The 26,096-nt window shown below is 34.4% G+C and overlaps 2 protein-coding genes and 1 long non-coding RNA gene across 17 annotated transcripts; 1 reads left to right on the top strand and 2 right to left on the bottom strand.

Moving 5' to 3' along the window:
- On the bottom strand, positions 1 to 7,088 carry LOC145161107 (formin-like protein 17). 12 transcript variants are annotated; one of them, XR_013738381.1, is made up of 12 exons: positions 6,836 to 7,088; positions 6,633 to 6,749; positions 3,128 to 3,829; positions 2,618 to 2,709; positions 2,176 to 2,260; positions 1,703 to 2,095; positions 1,521 to 1,592; positions 1,370 to 1,437; positions 955 to 1,005; positions 768 to 849; positions 622 to 670; positions 1 to 536 (listed from the first exon to the last, which is right to left on the bottom strand). XR_013738381.1 is itself a non-coding variant. In XM_079080567.1 (9 exons), exons 5-9 carry the CDS (start codon positions 1,802 to 1,804, stop codon positions 1,158 to 1,160), a joined length of 294 nt encoding a protein of 97 aa, XP_078936693.1. In that variant the 5' UTR covers positions 1,805 to 2,095; positions 2,176 to 2,260; positions 2,618 to 2,709; positions 3,128 to 3,829; positions 6,633 to 7,088; the 3' UTR covers positions 1,024 to 1,157. The 12 variants fall into 12 exon arrangements, 4 of the variants coding, with proteins under 4 accessions (XP_078936693.1, XP_078936674.1, XP_078936687.1 ...); XR_013738375.1 differs by having other exon boundaries at positions 6,633 to 6,759; XR_013738388.1 differs by having other exon boundaries at positions 1,703 to 1,776; positions 1,854 to 2,095; positions 6,633 to 7,088.
- Positions 7,089 to 15,868: 8,780 nt separating this feature from the next.
- LOC145161149 (uncharacterized) lies at positions 15,869 to 18,350 on the bottom strand. Of its 4 annotated transcripts, none has more exons than XR_013738403.1 (6): positions 18,206 to 18,350; positions 17,781 to 18,130; positions 17,590 to 17,689; positions 16,766 to 16,940; positions 16,365 to 16,459; positions 15,869 to 16,255 (listed from the first exon to the last, which is right to left on the bottom strand). It is a non-coding gene; the product is annotated as an uncharacterized LOC145161149 (long non-coding RNA). The 4 variants fall into 4 exon arrangements; XR_013738404.1 differs by having other exon boundaries at positions 16,365 to 16,456; positions 16,766 to 16,949; XR_013738400.1 differs by having other exon boundaries at positions 16,766 to 16,949.
- A 4,857-nt stretch (positions 18,351 to 23,207) lies between these two features.
- LOC145161157 (E3 ubiquitin-protein ligase At1g12760-like) lies at positions 23,208 to 25,775 on the top strand. Its single transcript, XM_079080621.1, has 8 exons — positions 23,208 to 23,619; positions 23,711 to 23,804; positions 23,956 to 24,039; positions 24,218 to 24,458; positions 24,649 to 24,768; positions 24,871 to 25,006; positions 25,192 to 25,310; positions 25,455 to 25,775. Exons 3-5 carry the CDS (start codon positions 23,964 to 23,966, stop codon positions 24,695 to 24,697), a joined length of 366 nt encoding a protein of 121 aa, XP_078936747.1. The 5' UTR covers positions 23,208 to 23,619; positions 23,711 to 23,804; positions 23,956 to 23,963; the 3' UTR covers positions 24,698 to 24,768; positions 24,871 to 25,006; positions 25,192 to 25,310; positions 25,455 to 25,775.
- Positions 25,776 to 26,096: the final 321 nt, after the last annotated feature.

The raw sequence follows: 26,096 nt of genomic DNA on the forward strand, positions 1-26,096 counted from the left end.
AACTAAACAATAACAAATTAATACCAAAGGAATCAAATAATTATACAATCCAAACCAAACACTAATATTAAAATACCAAAATCAACTATCAAATCAAAACATCAAATATCAATGTTTACCAAACGATCAAAATCATCAAAGTACCATAATCTCAATTCCGTCTCATATTTTGCATTTCAACATACATATTCTCCATTGCTTCATATCTTGCATCCGAAAAAATGACCATAATGGAATTGGATTCCGATTCCCATGGAATTAGGCGAACCAAGTTCTACTTACTTTTTCCTGCAATGTAAGGAGACATTGTATTTGTTGGAAGCATGCTTTTCTGTTGATGATGGACATTATTGTCGACTCATTTGAAGCTAAACTAAATGCAGGACTAGAATGGAATTGAATTCCAATTCCGACCAAAAATTATATGAAAACACATGTTGGTGAAAGAAAATACTATGTTTGCATATTGGTCTTCAGAAATTTCTCTTTTGGGATTTGATCTTTGAACATTTGTATTGACCATTATAGACCATCCACTACACACCAAAACTAATAGCACATTAAGCATTTATAAAAATGGATGCACAATTTTTAATTAGGATAGAAAATTACAGAACTAACCTTATCAATACAGTTGTTGGTACCACCCAAGAGCTGTGGAAATCAAATGCTGACAAATAATAGTTATACTTGTCATTTTATAGTATTTTTGAAATAAATAGTATCCACATGTGACAAATAAAATAAAACTAGTAGCAGTAACTCACCTCTTGTAGTTCCCTGGTTCAAAGCATTTCCAAGAGAAAGAATTGTCTGCATGACTCTCCTCAACTTTACAGAACTAACAAGCTGATATAACCACCATCAACATATATAAAAAAAAGTAAAATGTAATCCAATCTTATTGTCACTGAATAACTGCATAATTAAAGTGACAGATAACTAATAACTTGCCTGTTCTACTGATAGATATACAATGCTTAACTTTTCCCTAAGTTCTGTAAACTAAATTTGCAAAAGAACAGTAAAGTTAGAATAATGTAAGTACAACAAAAGCAGGAAATTCCAAGAATAATATCTCCTGACATGTGCACTAAACTGTATCTTATATGAAAAAACTACAAGCTTTGCTTCTGAACGTGGAACTTTCATTAGCTCTAAGAAGAACTGTTACAATAAATCAGATATTAAAAATTTTGTGTTTTAATCCCCGAATTTATTGACATAATAATGATATAAATCCAGAAAAATATGTGTACTTGTTCACATTTTCCCAACATTTCAGGTTCTCCTTGATAAGCCTAAGCATATAAATAGTAAGTTACAGAAAAATGGTACTATTGTACTCTAATGTAAAATGTAAATACACCTGCTCAATATAAGGCTATCCACCTGCTCAATATTCATTGCTAATTCATCCAAATTAAGGACATGTTCCTGTTAAGTTTCACAACTCAAGAATTAAAAACAATTATCAGAAAACCTAATTTGTGATTAAATGCATAATGTTTGCAGCTTACCATCAATTCAGGCAATGGTGTCTTCACCTTTGAAAGCATTACTTCAGAGTAATATGCTCGCCTATGCTCAATCTGCAACAAGAGTGAAATATGAACAAATCTTCCATACAAAGATGTGTGAGGTCAAATATAAGTACATTTAAATATTCTGTATGCAATAAACAAGGAAAATAAATTATTACCAGTTGTACTTTTTCGGGTCCATTGGCTGCTTTGCATTTTGTTTTTAATGTCTTGTCAGAATTTGGATTTGATGCTGAGAAGAGTGTTTCAAGTTCTGACATATCAATCTCTCGGCTCAATGTCAATATGTCAAAAAAAAAAAAGACCCACTTTGCAGCTTCACCAGATTTTTCCTGCTTCAGCCCACAAGCTTCCTTTTCCTACTCCATTTATTTTTGACCAATGTAAAGGCTTAAGCTTTTTTCCTGGTTGACTTTTCACAGCAGTTACACCGCCTCCTTTTGAAGCTAATGGTGGAGGTGGTGGACCTGCACCACCTTCTTTTTGCATTCCCATTCTTTTCAAGTGTTATTTGACCCGCCATATCATCATATGACAAGGCTCCATTTTTCCTATACATAGTTTGACATCAGTATAGTCTACACAATTTTGTCTATAAAAAAAAACAGAGTTATGTAAAGAAGAAACCAACAAGTCTCCCCCAGCACATGAATTATGATGCATTAACCTGGAGATTTTTGTTTATTTATTTACATGAAAGATCACATACCCTCCACCTGTAAAAGAAGGACAAGATTGTGTCAAAAATTAATTTATAACTACCACCAATGTGTCTGTAATTGTAATAATTAACCATAACTTACACTTAACAGTGGAACTATATTATATGCATTGATTTTATATTCAGTATTTGTAAGGACATATTTGATATTGTTGTTGATCTATCAAATGTGAATATTTAACATGACAAATTCCCATATTAGAATTCACATGTGAATAATCAGCATATACAATGAGCTCACAATATCTTATGATTACTCTCATAGTTGTTCTTTCATATGTTACTGATCAATATACCCTAACATCCTCTAAAAAGATAATTGGTATTTCAAAACAAGAGACCGAATACCAACCGCAGGAAGAGCCACAGAACCAATGGCAGGGTTGCACCGAGTACCAATGGCAGCAAGAGCCAGATAACCAATGGACGCAAGAGACAGTAAACCTAGGGACACAAGCAACAGATAACCCATTGACGGAATATGAAAACAGATCAAAGTTTCCGTGGTTCGATTCGAATGAATGAAGTTTATTTCAAAGTATGTTTATTATGAAGGTTGTATGTTTATGTTTTCTAAGGTATGTTTTGTAACCTATAAAAAACATGGAATATTTATATAATTTTAATTAGGTTATTTATATGCACCAATTTGTATTACGTTATTTATAAGTACAAATACATGAAAAGATACATAAGTAGCAAACGTATTACATAAAACATTTCATTATTTTTAACCTTTTTTTGTCAAATTTTTTACATAATAATCACATAAGGTATAAGTGTATTTAAAATAAAATAATATTAATAAACGAAAATGAAAGCAAAAAAACGAAAAAAAAATTAAAAAAATTAAAAAACCAACATTCCGCAAAGCTGTAGCTGGATCCGCAGAGGCTTTAATGGATCCGCAAAAGGTGGATTCCCAAAGAGTTCTGTGGACTGATATCAAACATAAGTTCATTATTTTTAACTTTTTTTGTCAAATTATTTACATAATCACATAAGGTATTAGTGTATTTAAAAAAAATTAATATTGATAAACAAAAATAAACGAAAAAAAAATTTAAAATCAAAAAACAGCAATTCCGCAGAGCTGTAGAGGATCCGCAGAGCATTTAATGGTTCCGCAGAGGGTGCTCTGCGGATCCTGTGGTCATTTTCCAAAATTTGATTTTTCCTTGGTTATTTTCTTCAAACCAATCTCATTTTTTGGTTATTGTCCGAATTTTCTCAAAAATGAACTTAACAATTAAACAAAACATTTAGCATTAACATAGAATTTGTTATGAAGGACCAATAAGATCTCTCTCAATCAAAAGTGTTAAGGTGTACGGTAGAGTTGGTACCACTACAAATATGGCACACATTTTTTATGTCACTTAATTTTTGTACCCCTCTGATTTGTATTTGTATATATTTATATTTATATAATTAAAAAACAGGTCTTCGACTTCGTTGTGGTTTTTTCCCCAATCCCTATGGTAATTCCGTCATTCCTGCTTGTGTGTTTTGTCTTTTTATCTCGTCGACTGCCAAAAATAGGGAATATTGCCTTACTCAATCCCTACACAAAAACACAGAGTGTATGATCAATATTCTGCACTTTAAATTGAAATTACTATATTGATATATCCTTGCTTTTATTCTATTTCATACAGAAATGGCTTCAATTTCTTCGAGTCCTCATACAGTAGAAGAGATCGTTAAAGATTATAGTGGTCGTCATGGCGGGATAGTTTGTGCTTTAACTCATGGTAATTCAATTTGTAACCCTAACCCTAGTTTAAACCCCCAAAAACTTCCGATTTTCACTTACTAGTTTCTAAATATATATTTTTTCATTTATTTTTCTCAAATGTTGAAGAATTTTATGGCATTTGTGATCCACTTTCCCTTTTGAATAGTTCGACATATCATTTTTTTCTTAGTGGATTTCAAATTGCTTTCACCCACACATACCAACAGATATAGAATAATTTTTTATTTATTTATGCTCACACTAAAATTGCAATGAATAACAGTGCATGTTTGTTTCTATTCTAACTTGATAACTAGACTTAAAAATGGTAACTAAAAACCATCCAACTTTTGAAAAATATTATATAAACAATTCAAATTTTTGAAACTCATTCGGGCACAAAATCATATTACAGTTATTCAGTTAAGATTTTCCAAGAATATTATTTGAAATGTATAGTGGCTTTAGTAAAAGTTTTTTTTTTTTTAAAGAAATGTACATTACTATTTGTTGCAGTTATATGCTATACAATCAAATCCAGGTTTCTGGTGGTATTGAGAATTAAGTTTAATAAAGTTATCAAAGTTTAAAGAAAGTATTAACAAGTAATAATCTTTGGCCAATTTCAAGTTGAGAATTAGTCCACATGAACTAAAAACATACAATATTAAAAAAAAATTCATATTTCTGAGTTTTGACATGTGAAATTAAAGAAAATCCCCTTAAAGATCAAATAATTCCATTGAACTGAACTTGCTTGAGATCAACCTAACTGCATTATAATTTATTTAGGGATTGAAGTTGCAAATCTTTATTTTTAATATATAAGTAATTATGGTTTGTCTTTTTAGATATCAAAGTAACTTTGTGTTCGTACATTCAGGAAGGAAAAACCATGAGAGACATGAAAAGTGAAGATATGATCATGCAGAACAGAAGAAGCAGGACAAAGGGTAATGAAGAAGAGAAAGAGTGGATGGATCCATAAACTCAAATGAAGATTTCTCACAATGTAAGGTGGAAAATGGATGCATGATGGACATGTCATGATCATATCTATGAGATATATGTGTGTATGTATGTATTGACTGATGTATGATGGTATTTGTTTGTTGGGTTGGGTGACATGTGGCAATTGCAACAGCTGCCAAAGCAAAAGTTCTTTTCGGGAGCTGAAAAATAATGAAGGAGGATTTGGATTCTGCAAAAATAATAATAATAATAATAAATAAATAAAAATAAAAGGAAAAACTATGTTGTGAGCAGGAAGAAGAAAATAAAATTCCCCGAGAGGTTAATGAAAAGGAAAAGGGCGACCACCCTCCACCTGATGGTGATGTCATCACATGGTATGTATTAGGGGTGTTCCAAGTGCGGTTTAGAGTTAAAACCGCAAACCGCACCGCATATACGGTTTGGACTATTAAAAAACCACAAACCGCACCGCGGAAGCTATAAAGCGCACTATACGGTGCGGTTTGGTGCGGCCGGTTTAGATGCGGTTTGTGCGGTTTGATTAGTTGTTCAACATTATGCGGTACGGGTTCTCCCATTTTATAATTCTTATGGTGTAATTATTTTTTTGGGACAATGGTGTATATATAGTTTTAAATTAGTTAAAATTTATAATTTAATTGCTTATGTATTGTAAAATTAACTAATACAAATAAGTACAAATGCACTTTATAATCGTAAAAAAATAGTTTTTTCATTAGCATTTCTATTATTTAACTTAAGAATGCATGAAGTTAGTTACGTGTTTAATTGACAGATTAGTAGTAAAAGTGTTTATCGTTTATGATAGTTTAATATATTAACTTGCAAGCAGGCCCGGTCCAGACGGTGGGCAACCCGGGCGGTCGCCCAAGGCCCATGTCTCTAAGGGGCCTAAAATTCTTAGAATATATGGTATATATATATAGAGAGAGAAAAAAAATCAATTTATTTAAAAATGGTACGAAAAATATTTTTCTTTAAATTAGTTGTTTTTATAATGTTGTGGTCATATTTTTGCTTTTTAATATTAATAGTTAATTTTGTAACAGTTTGTCTATTTTTGATTTTAGGGGCTCATTTTTTCTTTTCGCCCTGAGCCCACTATATCTTTGGACCTGCCCTGCTTGCAAGCAGTATTGTAATGAAACTGCAAACAATGACATTACATTTTATGATGGTTAAGTTGAATTAACACGAAGTCAGTTAATTATATATATATATATATATATATATATATATATATACACACACACACACGTGCGGTTTGATGCGGTGTGCGGTTTTTATATATTACAAACAGCAAACCGCACCGCGAATGTTCAAAACCGCATTATGCGGTGTGCGCGGTTTATGCGGTTTGATGCACACCCTATGTTGGTGAATATCTGAGTCTAATGTGGCGAGTTATGCGTGTTTGGTCCAGATCACAGTTACTTGGAGTGCTGTCCAAGTTCTAGATGTTCCTATAACAGAATCCTAGTTATATTCTATTATGTTTTGTATAGTATATAATGAGATAGGATCCTGTAATCAAATATTGGAGTTTTTTGAGATAGTTTTCTTCAATAATAAAGTTTGCGAGTTTATGCAATTATCTCTTTAATTGGTATCAGAGAAAAGGGATAGAAGGAACCTGTGTTGAGAATTTCTGCTGTGGTGAACACCATCTACGGATTTTTCTGCTTGAGTTTGAAGCAGTTCTGTTCGTGTGGAGAGTTACGAGTGTAACAGCCTTGCTGTTTTCGTAAGCCTGTGACAGACTAGGTAACAATCTGATTTCAGAGAAGGAGTTCGTGTGCAGAACATTCAGAACTCTGTGGTTCTTCTATGGTATACCTGCGGTAGAGAGAGATCCCGTGTGGAAACATCAAGCAGAAAACCTGTTCGGAACAGTGAATTGTTGATCATTCCTGTTCGTGCCAACCTGAAATCTGAACTTGATCGTGTCAGGAGCAAGAGTAATCGACCGCTACTCGGTGTTCTTGCTGTGAAATCGTCTACGTGCGTCTGCCTCGTGTGGTCCTGCTTGTAGAGATCGTGAACCTGCAACAGATCGGTGAAGAAGGCGTCTTTTGCCCTAAAGAAAAAAATACAAACGTGTTTTTTTTTGTTTGACTTTGGGCCTTGTTCTCATTCGTGTTTGGCTTATTCTAATTGGCCCAAATTTGTCCAACTTTGAATTAAAGGAACAATTACTTTAATTCAATTCACGTGAGAATTTATTTTTCGGAGAAAAAAAAAATCATTTTATTAAAAAAAAAAACAAATCAATTTTTTTTTATTTGTGTGGAGCAATCAGAAATTGAACCGAGATGTCGGGAGGAGAATCGTCCCAACCACCGGCTAAGGAACACGTGTCGTTCACATTCCAATGTCCGACTTTGACATCGACGAACTACACAATTTGGAGGATGCGCATGGAGGTGCTACTCGGGATTCATGGCGTTTGGGATGTGATCGATCCCGGACTAGATGACGTGAAGAAAAACAACATCGTGAAAGGATTGTTGTTTCAATCGATTCCGGAGGATTTAATCCTTCAAATCGGTAATTTAAAAACCGGAAGAGAGATGTGGGAAGCGATTAAAACTCGTAACTTAGGAGCTGATCGTGTGAAGGAAGCCCGACTCCAAACCCTAATCACGGAATTTGAAAATCTAAAGATGAGTGATACTAGTACGATAGATGAGTTCGCTGCGAAATTATCCGAAATTGCTTCGAAATCCGCCTCACTAGGAGAAGTTATGACTGAACAGAAGCTTGCGAAGAAGTTTCTTACGAGCCTCCCTCGACGATTTGTCCACATTGTTGCAGCCCTTGAACAAGTTTTGGACCTTAAAACGATTGGCTTTGAAGACGTGGTTGGTCGCTTAAAAGCTTATGAAGAAAGAATCAAGGGAGAAGAGAAAGTAATCGAGACTCAAAGTAAATTATTTTATTCCAAAACCGAATCGTCCAATAGAAATACTGATTCATCAAGAGGTAGAGGCAGGGGTTCAAATAACCGAGGAAGAGGACGTGGTGGTGGACGTGGCGGTGGACGTGGTCGGGGTAACACCCTAAATCACGGTCACTCGGAATCCTCTAAAAATCGTGAAGATCAAAAGCAAAAAGGAAAACAACGCGAGCAAAGAGATCTCTCAAACATCCAATGTTACCGGTGTGATAAATATGGGCACTTTGCTTCAAGATGCCCGGACCGAATAAAAAATCATGAGGCTAACCTTAATCAGACACACGAAGGAGATATAAATCATGAAGAAGGGACGTTCTTTATGATGAATACAATTCAAGAAACATTGTTCTTGAATGAAGATAAATACATCCCTCCAAAAGTCGAAGCAAATGCCGATGAAGACGGAATTTGGTACTTAGATAATGGTGCGAGTAACCACATGACCGGAAACTACTCTTATTTTTCTGAATTAAATAAAAACATAACGGGTAAAGTGAGATTTGGAGATGGATCGTGTGTTAGCATTAAAGGAAAAGGGTCAATTTTGTTCGAAGGGAAAAGCGGTGAGCAAAAATTAATGAAAGATAGTTATTATATCCCATCACTTCGTAGCAATGTTATTAGCCTCGAGCAATCTACAATAGCCGGTTGTGATATTCAGATGCGAGGTGATTTCCTAACCATGCGAGATGGAGACGGAAGATTACTTATGAAAGTCCCGAGAAGTGCAAACCGACTCTACAAAATAAAGTTAAAAGTTGGAAAACCACATTGCTTACAAGCCAAGTTTAATGATGAAGCTTGGTTATGGCACGTGCGACTTGGCCACATTAATTTTGGCGCGATAAACTTGATGCACAAGCTAGCTAAAGGGGTACCGGCAATCCAACATCAAGACCAACTTTGTGAATCTTGCATGTTTGGAAAACAAACAAAGCAGTCGTTTGCAAAGAAAGCTAATTATAGAGCTACAGATATTCTCGAGATGGTGCATGGAGATATTTATGGACCGGTTGATCCCCCCACCCAAGCAGATAATATTTATATTCTAGTTCTTATTGATGATTATTCTAGATATATGTGGTCTTTTCTTTTGAAGCACAAAAGTGATGCATCCGGAATTATTAAAAGATTCAAGATATCAATTGAAAAACGAACCGGTAAAGAGATCAAGACTTTCCATACAGATAGAGGTGGATAATTCACATCGAATGAGTTGAATCGTTTTTGTGATGAAGAAGGGATTTCACGTATGTTGACGGCTCCTTATGCACCTCAACAAAACGGTATAGTTGAACGGAGAAATCGGACGTTACTCGAGATGACACGGTGCCTAATGAAAGCAAAAGATATTCCAAACCACTTTTGGGGCGAAGCGGTACGACATGCAACGTTTATCATAAATCGTACACCTACTCGAGCATTGATAGGTGCTACACCATTCGATGAAGAACCAAAGAACTTTAAGGAAGCCAAAGTGAACAAGAATTGGCTCGATGCAATGAAGGCCGAAATTGACTCCATCGAGAAGAATAATACTTGGAAATTAGTTCCTCCGCCTAAAGATGCTAAACCTATTGGGTTAAGATGGTTGTATAAAATTAAAAGAAATATGAATGTATCGATTACAAGGTACAAAGCACGTCTAGTAGCAAAAGGCTATGTACAAGAGCAAGGCATTGATTTTGATGAAGTATTTGCGCCAGTAGCTCGACTCGAGACAATAAGATTATTGATTGCTCTCACGGCCAGGAACGGATGGAAGATTCATCACTTAGACGTAAAAACTGCATTTTTATATGGAGATTTAAAGGAAGAAGTGTACATGTGCCAACCGGAAGGTTTCATGAAGCAAGGTGAAGAAACAAAAGTCTAAAAATTGGCAAAAGCTTTATACGGTCTCCGACAATCTCTGAGAGCATGGAATTTGAAGCTTAATAACACGTTGAAAAATATGGGTTTTAAACGGTGCATGCAAGAAAATGCGGTTTATAGAAAGGTTGCAAATGGAGAATACATAATAGTTGCGGTTTATGTAGATGATTTGTTCGTGACGGGAACAAGTTTAGAGTTTATAAACCAATTCAAGAGACTAATGGCATTACAGTTTGAAATGTCGGACCTTGGTGAACTAACTTGCTACTTGGGTATTGAAGTATTGCAAGAAAATGGTTGTGTAAAGGTGAAGCAAGAAAGTTATGCTATGAAGATTCTAAAAGAGGCAGGCATGCAAGAGTGTAATGCAACTCAATGTCCGATGGAGCCAGGACTAAAGTTGTCAAAAGCTGAAGATGAACCAGAAGTTGAAGCTACCTATTATCGAAAAATAGTAGGTTGCTTACGGTATCTCTTACACACTCGTCCGGATTTAGCATATTCGGTTGGAGTCGTTAGCCGTTATATGCAAAGTCCAAGAGAATCTCATGCACGCGCTATTAAGCAAATTCTTCGTTACTTGCGTGGTACACCATCTTTTGGGATAGTATATAAACGAAGTAATAATATGAGCTTGATAGGATATAGTGATAGCAGTCACAATGTTGATATTGATGATGGTAGAAGTACAACGGGGCATGTTTTCTACCTTGGTGACTCTCCTATCACTTGGTGCTCCCAGAAGCAAGATACAGTAGCTTTGTCCTCATGTGAAGCTGAGTTCATGGCAGCTACAGCAGCTGCGTGTCAGGCAGTTTGGTTAAGGGAGTTGTTAGCTGAGTTGACAGGAATGAAGAAACAGAAGGTGATGATTCGCATAGACAACAAATCAGCAATTGCATTGTCAAAGAATCATGTCTTTCATGGAAGAAGCAAACACATTCACACTCGATTCCACTTCATTCGAGAGCGTATGGAAAACGAGCAAGTGATTGTTGAACATGTTTCGGGAGATAAGCAACGAGCAGATCCTCTTACAAAGGCCTTAGCTCGAATAAGGTTCGCAGAGATGAGAGCGTTGCTTGGCGTGCAAGAATTACCCTCGACTCAGAAATTCAGGGGGTGATTGTTGGTGAATATCTGAGTCCAATGTGGCGAGTTATGCGTGTTTGGTCCAGATCACAGTTACTTGGAGTGTTGTCCAAGTTCTAGAGTCCTTGAGTCATAAGGAAACATATTTTAGGAAAGTATAAATGTTCCTATAACAGAATCCTAGTTATATTCTATTATGTTTTGTATAGTATATAATGAGATAGGATCCTGTAATCAAATATTGGAGTTTTTTGAGATAGTTTTCTTCAATAATAAAGTTTGCGAGTTTATGCAATTACCTCTTTACCCTAGTATGTATGTCTTTTAAGTTTTAGTTTAATCAGTAACAATTATTCAAAGAAGTTAATTGGATTATTTTTGTAGATACAGATCCAGCTAGAGATGTTATTATAAGAAAAAGGGTGTTTGGCACATGACAATTCAGTATTCGCACGCATTTGAGAGAATTAATTGAGTACCACCAACTCAGCATGCAAGATTTGGTGTATTGAGATGAAGCCACCTAAGATGTTCAAATTGACCTATCTACCCCTGCTTCTGTTTGTGCATGTGCTTGGTCCCGCCTAATGGAAACCTCCCAACGACCATGACTTACTACTTGTAAGAGTGCATTATTTGCGCTACAAAGAACATCTTTAGTTGAAAAATCAAGATACGAGCCTCCTGAAAAATGTGAGTTATAACTGATGTAGAGTTATATTACCATAATAGCCTTTTGAGACTACTTATCTTTGTGTCCTTTATCATAAATTTAATATTTATTTAACCTACTAGGCTATGAAAAGCTATATTTATGATGATGACCCTTCACTCGCTTCATGTGGAATTACTATTGCAAAACAACTTGCTCAAGTTGATTGTCATGTCCTCGAGGCACCAAAGGTTTGTGTAATATTTTTCTTATTCATTTTTTTAGTTTAATAACAAGGTTTGTGTGACAGGGTATTTTTGTAAATTGCTAGTATCTGTTTTTTTTGTCTTATGTATGTTTTAATTCTTTTCTCTTGTAGAAGCTTTTCACTCCCATTCAAATCCATAAATGGGTATTTGTTAATTTTTCTAGCAAGTGTGATGCAAGTTATCTTTTGCGGGAGCTCTTAAATTATGGAAGAAATAAAGGAATTGTAAGTCAAACTAAAACATATGCTTACTCTTTTTTTTTCGTAGCAAGTGCTTTGACTTAGACTTGATTTTGATTTTTTGATTAATAGATATTGATCACCCATTTTCACAATTGGAAGAAAACTCACAAAATCGAAAATAGTGCCATGTAATACGTGCATAAAAAATATCTGACCAAGTTTTAGCAAAACTCTCTTGTGCCCCATGTTGGGAATATTAGGGTTTGTGGTGGAGATCTGGATACCAACTTGGATCGTGATATCACTTTCCGAACTGATATTTCTACCCTATGTCTGGGTTACAAGAAATTCAGCCTAGGATAATCCAAGTGGACACTTACGTTTCTAGGCACAGAAAACATAAGCCAATATGCTAAAGTATTATGTGAATGTGTGATGAAAAACGAGAGCTAAAGAACGTAACCCCTTCTGGAAAGGAAGAGTCGTTTATATAATAAACACGATTAGGGTTTCATTAGGGATGGGTCGTCATTAGTTGCTTTAGAAGCAAGTAATATTAATCCGGATTAGTTTTACCAGCCAGGGGCTCTGCCCCTTGGACCCCCTAGGGGCGCTGCCCCTAGACCCCGCCAAAGGGGCGCTGCCCCTTTGGAAACCCCGGACCCGGGGGCACTGCCCCCGAACCTCCGACTAGTCGTCGAACCGGCTTATGATTCGATCTTATACATGTGTGCACTCCGCACAACCCCGTACATATATTAGAGTACAAATCATGAAGCCCCTTAGCTCACATGTTAGTTCCAGTTACTTAAAATGACATGGTGACACTAAAATCACCAACACCCCACAATTTCTCGTTTGCATAATATGTTTTATTATGCCATTATCTTTTCAAAAGCCACATAATTAGTTAATAGACATTACATGTAAAACGTATAATTTTTTTTTATTGTTTTTTGTTTTAGAAACTTTGCAATTTATAGTAATTTTGATTAAATTATTAATTGTGCAAGTCTATTCAGGTGGCAAAAAGGATTACACAAAAGGTAGAAGGAGTCTCTTTTATGCCGGCATGTATGTTTTAAATTTTGTTTCCTTTTTATATAAATTTTCTTGAATATAAACTAGATGAGGGCTATTAGAGAAGAACTTGGAGATAATGATGAAGATGATGACCTGGCTGCCTTTGAAAGAAAGATGCAAGATGTTGGAATGCCTAAAAATATTTGGAAACGTGCACATAAGGAATTAAGGTGTGTTTTTATTAACACTTAAATTACATTTTTGGTCCATGAGTATTAGGGATGAACTTTTTAACTGAAAAATAAATGTATCTTAGTTTTTTAGATATAATTTTTCAAACTTTTGTTTTAAATGTTTTTTTATCAGGAGATTGAAAAATATGCATGCTCAAGATATAGCAACTCATGTGTTTACCTTGAGCTTCTTGATGATATGCCATGGTAGACAAGAAGAGACAACAATTTAAGAAGTTGAATTGGACTTATAGTTGTAGAAGATATGCTTGATAGTGAACCACTTATAGCTTAGTCAAAATCAAACAAAAGATTACTGAATATCTTTGCAAAGGTTAGAAAAACATTTAATTTTTCCTAGCTAGTGTTTGTTTGTTATGATTAATCTTGTAAGGAATGTAATGTTTCATTCCATTGGATAAAAACATTTAATTTTTCCTAGGTAGTGTTTGTTTGTTATGATTAATCTTGTAAGGAATGTAATGTTTCATTCCATTGGATGAAAAAGAAAATGTTGTTTATTTTGTCTCATGTATGAAAGTTTTATATTTGATTATTTATTGTATTGTTAAATATAGAATCTTATGAGTATATACCCATGCAAAATGTTTCATGATTTTATTTTATTTTATTTTATTTTTTATTTTTTTTATTGTGGCAAATAAAAAGTGCCACTAAAATCTTAAAATATGTAACTAAAAATAGCATGAATTTTTGAATTAAATGAGCATTCAATGACATAAAATATGTGCCACAAAAAAACTTTTCTTTTATTGTGACAAATAAAAAACTGCCACTAAAAGCCTGAAAAGTTGCAGCGGCAAAAACAAAAAGTGTCAGTAAAAGGTTTAGTACGAGCGTTTCTAGTGGCATTTATTATGTGTGCCGCTCATTCTTTGAGAAGCTTTTAGTGGCATTTTTTTGGGGTTTTTAGTGGCACTTTTTGTGTACTGTAGTGTACTATTGATTAAAATATCATCAAAATAAAAGATGACAAATTTGCCGAGGGGTGTAGCCAATATAGGGCAAGAGTGGGTTTTGGCTCACCCATACAAAATTAAGGTTACATATATATGGTATGTACAATATATATTTTTGTTAAATAAAAGCATTTAGGGTTGTGATATGGCCTTATTCCATTCAAAACTTAAAATTAGTAGAAGGGGATACATTGTTTTAAGACAACATCGCGTTCAACTTAAATAAACAATATAGTTTAGAATGCATATATAATTACATTTTATTACCGTTTTCATATTTTGTATATTATTTGGCCTACCCTAAAACAAAATCCTGATTTCGCCGCTGAATTTGCAGGTCGTAATGTCCGATTCATGACACACATAAATATGCTAGGGGCATTACAGACACCAAACAACATTACCAAGAAGTCATATAAGCATTCAAGTGGTTTAAAGGCAGCTTTCCATTCATCATGCGAATACGGATTTGGTGGTATCTACTGTTCAAATCTAATTTACTAAAGACATAAGCACCATTCAACTCATCTAACATGTTATCCAGTTGCTGAATAGGGAACCATTAACAAACTGTAATGTTATTGATAACATGATTAATCATGCATATGTGCCAATTACCATCATTTTTAAAGTAAGTAGGGTTGGTAGGCCGGAGTAGAGGGGTAAGTTGAGTGACGACCCCGGGCCTCGATAAGGTTTGGGCGCCAAAATTACTTCTTGTTGGTATATATATATATATATATATATATATATATATATATATATATATATATATATATATATATATATATATAAGTTTTGTTAAAATATTTACAAATGTGTGATTAGTTGAGTTGGTTACGTCTATTGTAGGCGCTAGTGTTACGTGTTGTTTTCTTTTATTACCTATTTTACAAATTGCACGGGCCGCTTTCTTATAAACTTTTTTTTAATCATAAATGTACCGAGTTTATTGATATGGAATCTAAAATTACAAAAATGGCCTATATATTCTTTTTTGTTATTCACAAATCATCTAAATTATATAGAAATCATCCCTTCATTCATTTTCTTTTTTGACACGTCATCCAAACACTCATTTTATTTAAATTTTTGATGTTTTTATGGCCAATATCATGCATAATTTCCGTTTTATATATGAGATTTTTTATTGTTTACCGTCTTTTAATGTATAATAACAATTTTTTTGAGAAAATTTCATATATATCTTTGCAAACATTAAGAATTGCGTATATATTCTTTCAAAGTTTATAATTACTTATATGTCCTCCTTAACCTATTAAACTCTCATTTATATCTAGTCTTATAATTTAATAAAATATAAATCAATTTAATATCAAAAAATATATTTAAAAATCAAAAATACATATAAAGTAACCAAAATACCCTTTGTAAATTATATCCAAAGTATAATTCTATTTTTCTTTTCGCTAGGAATTGTTAATAAAACCTAGGTGGGGACCCCCGCGTTGCAGGGGTCGGATGCGACAATTTTTTCCATTACTATTCACCACCAAGATGTGTATCTCCACCTTAAAAACTGCATCACCAACCTCAACAATTACGATAAGCAAAAAGGGAAATATGTGTAATCAAAGTATTACGAATACACATGGAAAACAGATGTTCCACCCAAAAAACAAATGTAGAAAGATACAAATGGGCAAAATTGCAGACAATGAAAGGAAGAACAATTGCATGTAATGCCTTACCTGTAAGTTTGCAAATACATTGCTCTTCTTCCTCTAGGAAAAAACATCCATATAAATCATACACTAAAATGTGACATTACATTTAAATGATAAACTAAAAGACATCAATTACTTAATCAGTATTCCATATCTGACATTAACCGAGAATTCCAAATAGACTCTCAGATGCGGCATGAACATTACCTGCGGTGGCTGTCATTGCTTGACGATTCTCACGTGTGTCAAAGAATCCCATTTCTTGTAGCTGTGCCAGCTGTGTAGCATACAATTCTTCCGGATGCACTGTTTTTTTATTTTATTTATAAAAAATGAAAAATATATGAGTTTGTTTATTTGTGAGATATGAGTGATGATTTTGACAGATTAAATAATAGGTAAATAAGTTAGTTACCATTTGAATTGTTTGGCATTGTGAAACCACCGGTTCCAAGCCCCCAAAAGATGTTCATAAGCATATATCCAACCTCATGTTGTCAGGCCCACCTGCTACACCAAAAAACAAAATTATTATAAATATAATAATATTTATTAAGATTTAGTTTGCTATACTGGTTTGACCTATTTCCCTGAATATACAAACAGAAAATTGATATCAAACCATGAATATCAATTACATGGTGAAGTGAAAATCAACGGTTGAGTTGACCTATTAGAAAAAAAGGATAAACATTTTACTGAGTGGGTGGTTGCCTACCAGACAAAAGAGATTGCTGCATTGTGATTATTTACTATAAATTGTAACAACAGTGTGATTATATTGAATAAAAGTTAAAGTTTATAAATTAAACTAACCAATGCTGGTGAGCTTGTGGTTTGAGACCCAAGATTGCAAGCCTTCCATTTGACCTGCATCATACTTCCAATTTTTTGCTTCATAATATATAATATGAATAAACGAAAAGTAGAAGGGTCGGATGCGACAATTTTGTTTCGAGTTTATTCTCCAAATCCAAAGAATTAAACCAGGCTGCAAAAACTTTGCAAAATAGAAGAGTCAAATTAAGCCATAAAATAATTTAATTTGCTGTAAAGATTGATCAAATTGTAATAGTTAACTAATAAGTGTAAAGGTTAATAACAGAAAAAATCCTTTAATCTTAAAACCATCCATTAAGTCTTTCTTTCTTGGGTCATAATTCATTGAGATTTTGAGCAACATACCTATAAGTCGGACAATTTTGCCCCTGCCTTGTTTTTTGGTTCAGTTAGTTGGTTCAATTTTGCCCCGGAATGAAAACCATATCACATCCACCATTGAAATCACATTAATTGTTTTATATTAAAAAATATATGAAGTAACCCAAAACAAATTTTTTTTAAAAAGGAAAAAAACTGTAAATTGAAAGTGCAATGCTATTTATTGTATTTATAACCAAAAATGGAAAATGAACCAAATGGCAATGTATTTTGGTTCTTTGGTAAAGAAATTAAAGAAAGTGAAAAAAAAAAACAGAAAAAAACAGAAAAAAAAAATGTATTGGTTACCCCTCCCAAATGCATTGGTTACATCTAATTTTCCTATTAGATTATACTTAACTAATTCTAAATCCTTTAGTTGTTCTAGACTATAATTGTTCCTGACTTCCTGTAAATTAGTAGTATCTCCAATTTCTTACCTTTATCTCATTTACTGTATGCTTCCGCCATTGTTGAGAAAAAATCAATGACTACCACATCATCGAATGTTATGCCTCCATCTGGAAATTCAATTCACTCCTGTTAATCAAAAAAGTTGTATCATCAATAAACTGAAAATCGAGACTGAATAATGGGAGAAAGTTTAAACGTGAAAGAGCAAGGAAATTACCTTCTAGTTCTGACTGCTGCTCAAGGCGGGATTGTCGGAATCGGCACACCAATAAGCCGTAATTCGATCAACCTGTGGCTGATATAGGTGGGATGAGACGTCGTCGCCGGTTATCTGTTTTTCTCCCCTCTCCAACCCCAGACGTTAGATACACTGAAGCGAACATGTACTGTATGCTCAGAGGACCAACGAAAATCGGAGACCTGACGCCGACGACATGAATTGAGGAGTTAGACGCCGCATCGACGAAGGGACCGGGGAAAACACAAAATCAAGAAACTGAATATGAAGGGAAGATGGAAAATCGACACCGATTCAAAGTGAATCATCATCGTCGGCCTCGCCATCACCTGTAGCAAGTAGAAAACGGGTCAGTCTAAATCGGTGGTGAAGAAGAAGCGAGAAGCATATAGTTAATTACCCACCGAAACTCCAAAGCACCACAGCGGAAGTGAGAGGAGGCGGTGGAGGTCAGAAGTGAAATTTCGAAGAAATGAAAGGGGATAGGGGATGGAGCTGGAATCGGAAGATATTGGATAAGGAGGCGGTGGGAAGGATCCAGGGATAAATCCAAACGATGATCAACACCTGTATAAAAGAATGTAAATATTTCCATAAAATGCCCATATACAAAAACAAAACGAAAACAACAACTAAACGATAATGAGGGGACCATTTTTGCCAAAAAGGACCCAGGTTCACTATTGCAAAAAGGTGGTCATTTTTAATATATATATATATATATATATATATATATATATATATATATATATATATATTAATTAACTCCTTCAATCCATCGTCAACACTATTCATCGACTACCACCCGACAAAACCAAGTGCAATCTCTCCCTTGCTTTTTCTGGTCTCCCTCCTCCTCCTTCCCTCTTAGCGCACCGGTAAGCCACAACGCTGACAAAAAAATATGCGGACCAAAAAGTAGGACATTTAATGGTAGAATCCCTCGAGTCCGAACAAACCACTCAAGCTAACACCGGTAAGCCAAGGGTGCACGATTTCTGCATCAGCCCTCGAGTTCATACCTTTTGAATATAATATGAACTTCAACAAGATTTAATTTCGTTATCCTTACTTGTATTGTAGCCCTAATTTTATTCACTTTCGGGTTTTTGAAATTACATGTAAACTACAAACAAACATCACATGTTTGTTGTGTCTACATTTTGATCTTAGTCCATGGATGGTTCCTTTATTCATTCAAAATATGGTAAAAAAAAATTGAATACTACCTAAATTCTATCTTTCACTTCTTCTCAATTCAACAATTTCATATCATAACAATGAAATTACATGGTTTACATAACTGATGTATCTTGCATTTCATGTATTGCTTTACACAGGGGAAAAAACCCTAAGATTTTTCAAATCAGGCTCTTACAGTGTACGCCTTTTAAAGGCTGCAATTTATCCAAGAAGCTTTCTCACGTTGCAAATATCCAAACCTCCAGAGTTTCGTCACAACAGTGGACAGTGCATGTTTGTCCAATGCTCGACTGTATCTCCAGTTGAATGGTAGTTTTATAATTAATGATTTCCAAAACGATTCATTTCACACACACACACACACACATATATATATATATATATATATATATATATATATATATATATATATATGCTACTAATCTGTATATATCATGTTTATGCATCCCTTTTCAATCATATCTGCTCCAGATGACGATTACCTAGCCATTCGCATAAGGTAGCAGACTCGATGAGGAAGACCCAAACTGCAGGTCGACGTATGATCAAGAGTAATCAGGATGCCGGGGCATGATAAGGAGAATCACATGATAAAGAGAATCACATTGCTAAGATTAATCATAATTAACAATGATTTAAATTTTATCTTTTATTTTTAAAGGGTCTTTTGGTAACTTTATATGTATTTTTGATTTTTAAATATATATTTTTTTATTAAATTGATTTATATCTTGTTAAATTATAAGATTTTATATAAATGAGAGTTTAATAGGTTAAGAAAGATATATACGTAATTATTAATGTTTGCAATGATATATATATATATATATATATATATATATATATATATATATATATATATATATATATATATATATATATATATATACTAGTCTTTAAACACTGTTGGGCCGTAAACCCTGTTGGGACGTAAACCCTGTTGGGCCGCAAACTCCCTATCTTCAAATCACGTGCGATTCTAACACCTAGTTTCAAGTGATTCCTAGTCCCTAAGGTGTTTTCCTTCCATAACAGATAATGTTATGTCCTCATCTAATACATATGTGTGTTATCATATGTAATAGGATCCACTTGCATACGAAACATCAGTTAACACTCAGTATCCACACCGATCTTACACTCAAGTCTTACGACAAACTGTGAGTTCATACCCCTACATTTTCTGGTTTTCAAACGTTTTCAGCGAGGGAATACAAGCTAAACCATAAATGCTTTTGTTAATACAAAGAGCTTTTAACAAGTATAAAACTCATGCAATTCTCATACATTAACCCTTTTGTATTGTGCTGAGCATAAGGGACGTTTTCACTAAAATTGCATAGTTTTTCCATGACACTATATTCACTACACTATACATGCAAACTATAATCGGTATAGTTTGGGATTTTTCTAAAACATAACAAGTACAGAAACTTTCACTACTAAACGTATGCACTAATACAGAAATGGTTTACAGATTACATCACTGCATCATCATGGTATTCATAACTGTAACATTCACTACATACGGATTTTCACTACGATAAAACGCTATGACACTACATGTAAACTAGATTGTACGATACTGTGAGGCGCTACTTCACTATTGTACCCTTAGGTGTACAGGGATAAATCCTATCATAGTATAACCAGAGTCTCCTGGAGGGAAGAGCGTGAGATTTGTGAATAGATCTATTCGGGACTGACAATCCCACACCCGAACTGCTAGCTACAGTTAGGCAGGCATGCCTAGGGTGACAAATGTCATTTAACTCAACGCCTGAAGAACGTTGGAAAGGTCACTAGTCACATCAAGCATGGTTATACGACTCACATTATGTATAAATCACCTTTAGTTTACAACCTGACATTCTTCAACGGTTTTATTTATACCAAATAAAACTAATACACACTATGTATACTGGCTAAAGCCAGGGTTTTCAAACAGAACCAATTATGCGATGGTTTCACATACAAAATACCTATACTTCATGATTAGCTTTAGCTAGTCACATGAGGTAGAATTTTCGCATGTCACTACGGTTTTCAGTAACGAGCATTCATGGTTTTATACGGGAATCGATAACACTACATTTTCACTAAAGAAAATATCGGATTTTCTTGGAAACATACAGACATTCATGGTTCATTACAAGACTAATAACACTACATTTTCATTAAAGAAAATATCGGATTTTCTTGGAAACATACAGACATTCATGGTTCATTACAAGACTCATAATACTACATTTTCACTAAAGAAAATATCAGATTTTCTCGAAACTATACAAACATTTCTGCTAACTCATCAACAAGTTTTCATTACAAATTGCTGCTTATGAACTCACCAGCTTTATGCTGATATTTTCAAACTGCTTGTATTCTCAGGAAATCAGTAGACAGGTACCTGCTGGGTTTTTGAGAAGTTGAAGCAATAAGAGTTTAATATTTATACAAACTACATGATGTAATTCAAACAAGTTTCAGACAATTTCCAAATTGATGTAAACGTTTTTATTAAGTATTCATTGTAATGGTTGTGTTGCTATGATTGTTGTTATACATTGGTTGTGATGCTTTACATGACGTCATTCACCCCAGAACGTTTCCGCCATTTTGGTTTTGGGGTGTGACAACTGGGGTTGTGGGACGGAAGTCCTCTGAGACACAGTGACCAGAAGGTCTTATAGCCTTGAGTGGCGTATGTGCGTATGTGGTATTTTGGGGAACTCACTAAGCATTTATGCTTACAGTTGTTATGTTATGTGTTTCAGGTACTAGCGAGGATCGCAGGAAAGCGCCGACATGATTCGTACACACTTATGGAGTTATGTTTTGAGATTCTGGGATATGTTTTGTTATGACAACATTGGATACATTATGTTTTGATGTTATTGTGTGACTGAAAGTATGATTTAAAAATGAAAAATTGTTTTGGAAATTTACGTTGTTACAGTGGGCCCCTCGATGATTTAGTGATGATAAACCTAAGTGTTTGGCTAAGCCTAGACCGATTTGATTTGTTCAATTAGTCGGTCGTCATAAATCGGAAATCGGGAAACAACACATGAATAGAGAGAATGATTATAATCCATGTCTTAGTTCATACGATATCTTGTAGAATGGAGAAATATATGATCCCTTATCTAATGGACGCGTCATTGACTAGGTCAGAGTTCGACAACGGCTTTTGAGAACTACGATTGCTGGTCGGTTTTTCAAGCCGTACTTACAGTTATAGTTATTAAACTTATCCAAGTGGGAGACTGTTGGATTAGGTGTCTAAGCCCATAACTATAATTGGTATGTACTTGACCCGAGAGTAGCATGTTCCATTTTGGGTTACATTCACCAGAACATTTTGATAAGATGGATATTTGAGAAAGAGGTTATTTGTGATTTATTAATATATTATAAGTATAATATATTAAATTGAGAAATCATATTATTTAATTAGTATTGATCAAGAATTAATGTTGAATTAAGTTAGTGATCAAAAGAGACTGATTAAATTAACGGAGACTGATTAAGTAAATCAGTTATACATATAGTTTGGGCCAATGATCCATGATTGATTAGTACTGATGGGCTAAGTTTATGTGAGAGTCCATAAAGTATTAGTTCATAAGGCTTATCAAATGGATTCAAAACATTATAATTTTTTCTTTTTGGACAAATATGATATTTTGAATGTTTATAAAGGTAAATATGATATTAAAAAATTAAGATGGATAAATATGATTTTTTGTGATTTAAAAATGACATATATATATATATATATATATATATATATATATATATATATATATATATATATATATATATATATATATATATATATATATATGAAATTCTTCCAAAAAAAAATAGATAGCAACCCATTTCAACCGAAACATTTTGAAAAACATAAATAAATCAAGGAAGTAAATTGAAATTAATACAAATTATTTATATGAGGCCAAAAAACAATACAATTACCATAAAGATATAATGGCCCAATAGATAATATTAAATGATCATTTAACGAAAGAAGACAAATTTTAATTATTATACATATATTAAAGTTACGAAGGAAAGTAAAGTAAAGTTTTCAGCTTCTAATTTTGCCACTAATGTTTTAACTTCTGGATTCTTACTTCAAATGTGGCAATTTTTTTTGTCAATACCGACATTTTGTGTCCTCGTTTATGTATTTCATATTTACATATTTATTTTCCAGATCCTTCCACAACCTTTGTCGGTTACGTTTCCCGATCCTTCCATCCCTCTCTTCATCCTGGATATTCTCGATTTTGTTTGCTTTCTCTCAAACGACAACGTCCCCTTCCTCCTTCCACAGAGCCCCGACCCCGTTTTGTCCGCCGCCCACCACCTCTCCGGCTGCAGCCTCAAGCAGAGCTTCCGATAAGCTTTATAGATCCACTCCACTGACTTCAGTGAAGAGCCGCTTGAACTCAAAACGGATTCGAAAATGGGGGCGATTAAAGGCGGTGAAATGGTTTACATGATATACAGAGCTGTCGCATATGGTCTATCACCGCTGATAAATCTTCATCTCCGGTGGCGCAAGTTCCGAGGCCTCGAGCATCCTATTCTTCTTCGCGTCTACCACCAGGTTCGCTGCTTTCTTTTCTGTTCGATTACAACTTGCTCTTCGAATCCTCAATTTTCTGTTTCCTTTTCTGTGTATTTCTATGTTCGATTAGGGATTGGGTGCCGCCGTCCATCAGAATCGGAGTCGACCTCTTCACCTTCTAAGGCCATTGTTGCTTATTTTCAACAGATGAAGCACCATACGCGGTAGCATTTGTTCTTTTTTTTTTTATCGTTTTTCTGTATATGTATCAGATGATCATTAAAGTTTTTTATCGTTTTCTCTATATTTATCAGATGATCATCAGCTAAAAATTTCTGTTGATCGTTGCTTTTGTTTTTCTTATCCAATCTACAGACAGGACGATGCAGATGACCATCGAGTGGGTTCCGATTCCGGTTCTGACGACGGGAATGGGAGCTTTTACCACTACGACCACAGGTGTGTTTCCTTAATTTTTTGGGGGGTATTGCTGTACGCCTCTGTTCCTTCAATTTCTTCACCGCCTCTATAACCCAATGACAGATTCGTACTGAGGAATGGCAGAGTCATTGGCCGAATTCTCGCCCAATTGTTATCTTAGACCTAATTTGGAACCTTGCGTTTGTTACTGTTTCAGTTGCGGTTTTGGTTATGAGTTTGAAGGAGTCTCCGGTGATGCCATTGAGGGTTTGGATTGTTGGGTATGCGTTGCAGTGTCTGCTCCATATGGTCTGTGCGTATGTTGAGTATAAACATCGGTACCAACAACGATCGTTTGAAGCTATTAATGGCAATTCCAGTTCTGCAACTTCTGGAAATGAAGGTCACGAGAATGTTGATTTTGCTTCGAGTAGGTTACAGAATGATGATGAGACTAGGTAAAGTTGTTAATCAGCTTGTGCTAATTCTTATTCTTACTTCAAATGAACGACACATTTTTACTTTTCATTTCTTGAATATTGAATCACAATATCGATAACAATTTAAACTTAATCCTTTAATCTGAACAAATAATTAGTAACAGAAAACATATAATTAATAACAAACATTTATGTTTATCTGTGGCAGTGTTGCAAAGCATCTGGAGTCTGCTAATACAATGTTTTCATTTATTTGATGGATTATCGGATTCTGTTGGTTGTCAGCAGGTGGTCAAAATCTGAGTTCTGAGTCACCTCAGTTATACTGGTTCGTTTTTACCTTTTTTCCCTTTAAAAAATTCCCAATTTTTACGTTTCTTCTGTTTAACTAATCTCTGTATATGTATTGTTTTTGTTTTTGTTTTTTCAGGCTTTGTATAACGTTTTTGGCATTTGATGTGTTTTTTCTGGTTATCTGTGTTGCTGTGGCATGTGTTGTTGGCATTGCTGTTTGCTGCTGTTTACCATGTATTATTGCAAGTTTATGTCCTGTTGCTGATGATCAGGTGAGTTTTTATAAAAAAATAATTTTCTTTTAATATGTATTTTTTTATATGTGCTACTCCTTCACCCAAGCAATCAAACCCTAAATCGGTACTCTGATATTTGGTCCAATTGGATTAATGAGATAGAAATCAGTTGAGATTTGAAGGACACTTTGTCAAGGCTAAGTTACTCTGTGTGTTAACAGAAACGAAAAAGGGGAAGTCAGCCACCGATACAGAAAGAGCTAGCCCTTTGTCGCTGCGTTGATACTGTTCAGCCCTAATTTCTTCAAGTCTTTCGTTCTGCTGGAAAAACTTTTGAGAGGTAAGTTGTAAACCCTAAGTATAAATTCTGAAATTACTTGGGTTTTGTTGTCTGCCTGTGGAAATAACCTTTTCAATTCTTATTGTTACAAGGTTACAAATCTGCCCTTCTTATATACCCCAATTATTTAATCCTCTATTTCAGGTACTTCATGTTGAAGACATTAACAATTTTCAGCAAACAGTTCCCAAGTACCTCTCCACAAGATCTCTATGAGTTTTTTTTTTTATTTATAAATTTTGTTGGCCTCTTACTTGACTAGGTTGGTATCGATTGATACTTTCATTATATCAAAATCCTGATTCGGTGTCAGCCGTCTGATTGAAACAACATCTATGATTTCTAGATTCATTTTTTCTTTCAAATCAGGTTCCATTCAAGAAGCGTAAATGTTTATGGATTTCTATTTTTCTTGGTGTTGTGTACGATTCTCACTCAATTGTTAAGAATATATTTAGTTCGTCACTCCTAACTTTTCTCATGGGGTTGTGTGTTTCATCGCATCCGACCCCCGCAACGCAGGGGTTCCCCACCTAGTTCTATATAAAGGGTCTCGTAGTCTAGGTAGGTGAAACACAGTTCTTCAACAAAATATTTAAAATACAAAGATATGGATGCTGCAAAATTCATGTTTGTTTTGGGTCTTCTTGCTGCAATACACATCATGCATAACAAAGCTTTTGGTGAAACATATTTTCCTTTCCTTATTTGCTAACACTTGAGTTTACTAATTGAAATGGTGGTTTAAGATATGAATTCATGTTATAAAACATATATGTAATATTA

Source organism: Lactuca virosa, chromosome 1, assembly GCF_052849685.1.
Source record: "Lactuca virosa cultivar CGN04683 chromosome 1, Lactuca_virosa_CGN04683_v6, whole genome shotgun sequence".
Classification (NCBI taxonomy): Eukaryota; Viridiplantae; Streptophyta; class Magnoliopsida; order Asterales; family Asteraceae; genus Lactuca; species Lactuca virosa.

Excerpts from the sequence above, each read along its gene's own strand:
- LOC145161107 (XM_079080561.1), bottom strand. The coding sequence starts at position 1,804 with ATGTCAGAACTTGAAACACTCTTCTCAGCATCAAATCCAAATTCTGAC. Across the intron at positions 1,593-1,702 it reads GACCCGAAAAAGTACAACTG|ATTGAGCATAGGCGAGCATA; the intron begins GTAATAATTTAT and ends CTCTTGTTGCAG. Across the intron at positions 1,438-1,520 it reads CACCATTGCCTGAATTGATG|GAACATGTCCTTAATTTGGA; the intron begins GTAAGCTGCAAA and ends GAAACTTAACAG.
- LOC145161157 (XM_079080621.1), top strand. The coding sequence starts at position 23,964 with ATGCAGATGACCATCGAGTGGGTTCCGATTCCGGTTCTGACGACGGGA. Across the intron at positions 24,040-24,217 it reads TTTTACCACTACGACCACAG|TTGCGGTTTTGGTTATGAGT; the intron begins GTGTGTTTCCTT and ends TTACTGTTTCAG. Across the intron at positions 24,459-24,648 it reads CAGAATGATGATGAGACTAG|TGTTGCAAAGCATCTGGAGT; the intron begins GTAAAGTTGTTA and ends TATCTGTGGCAG.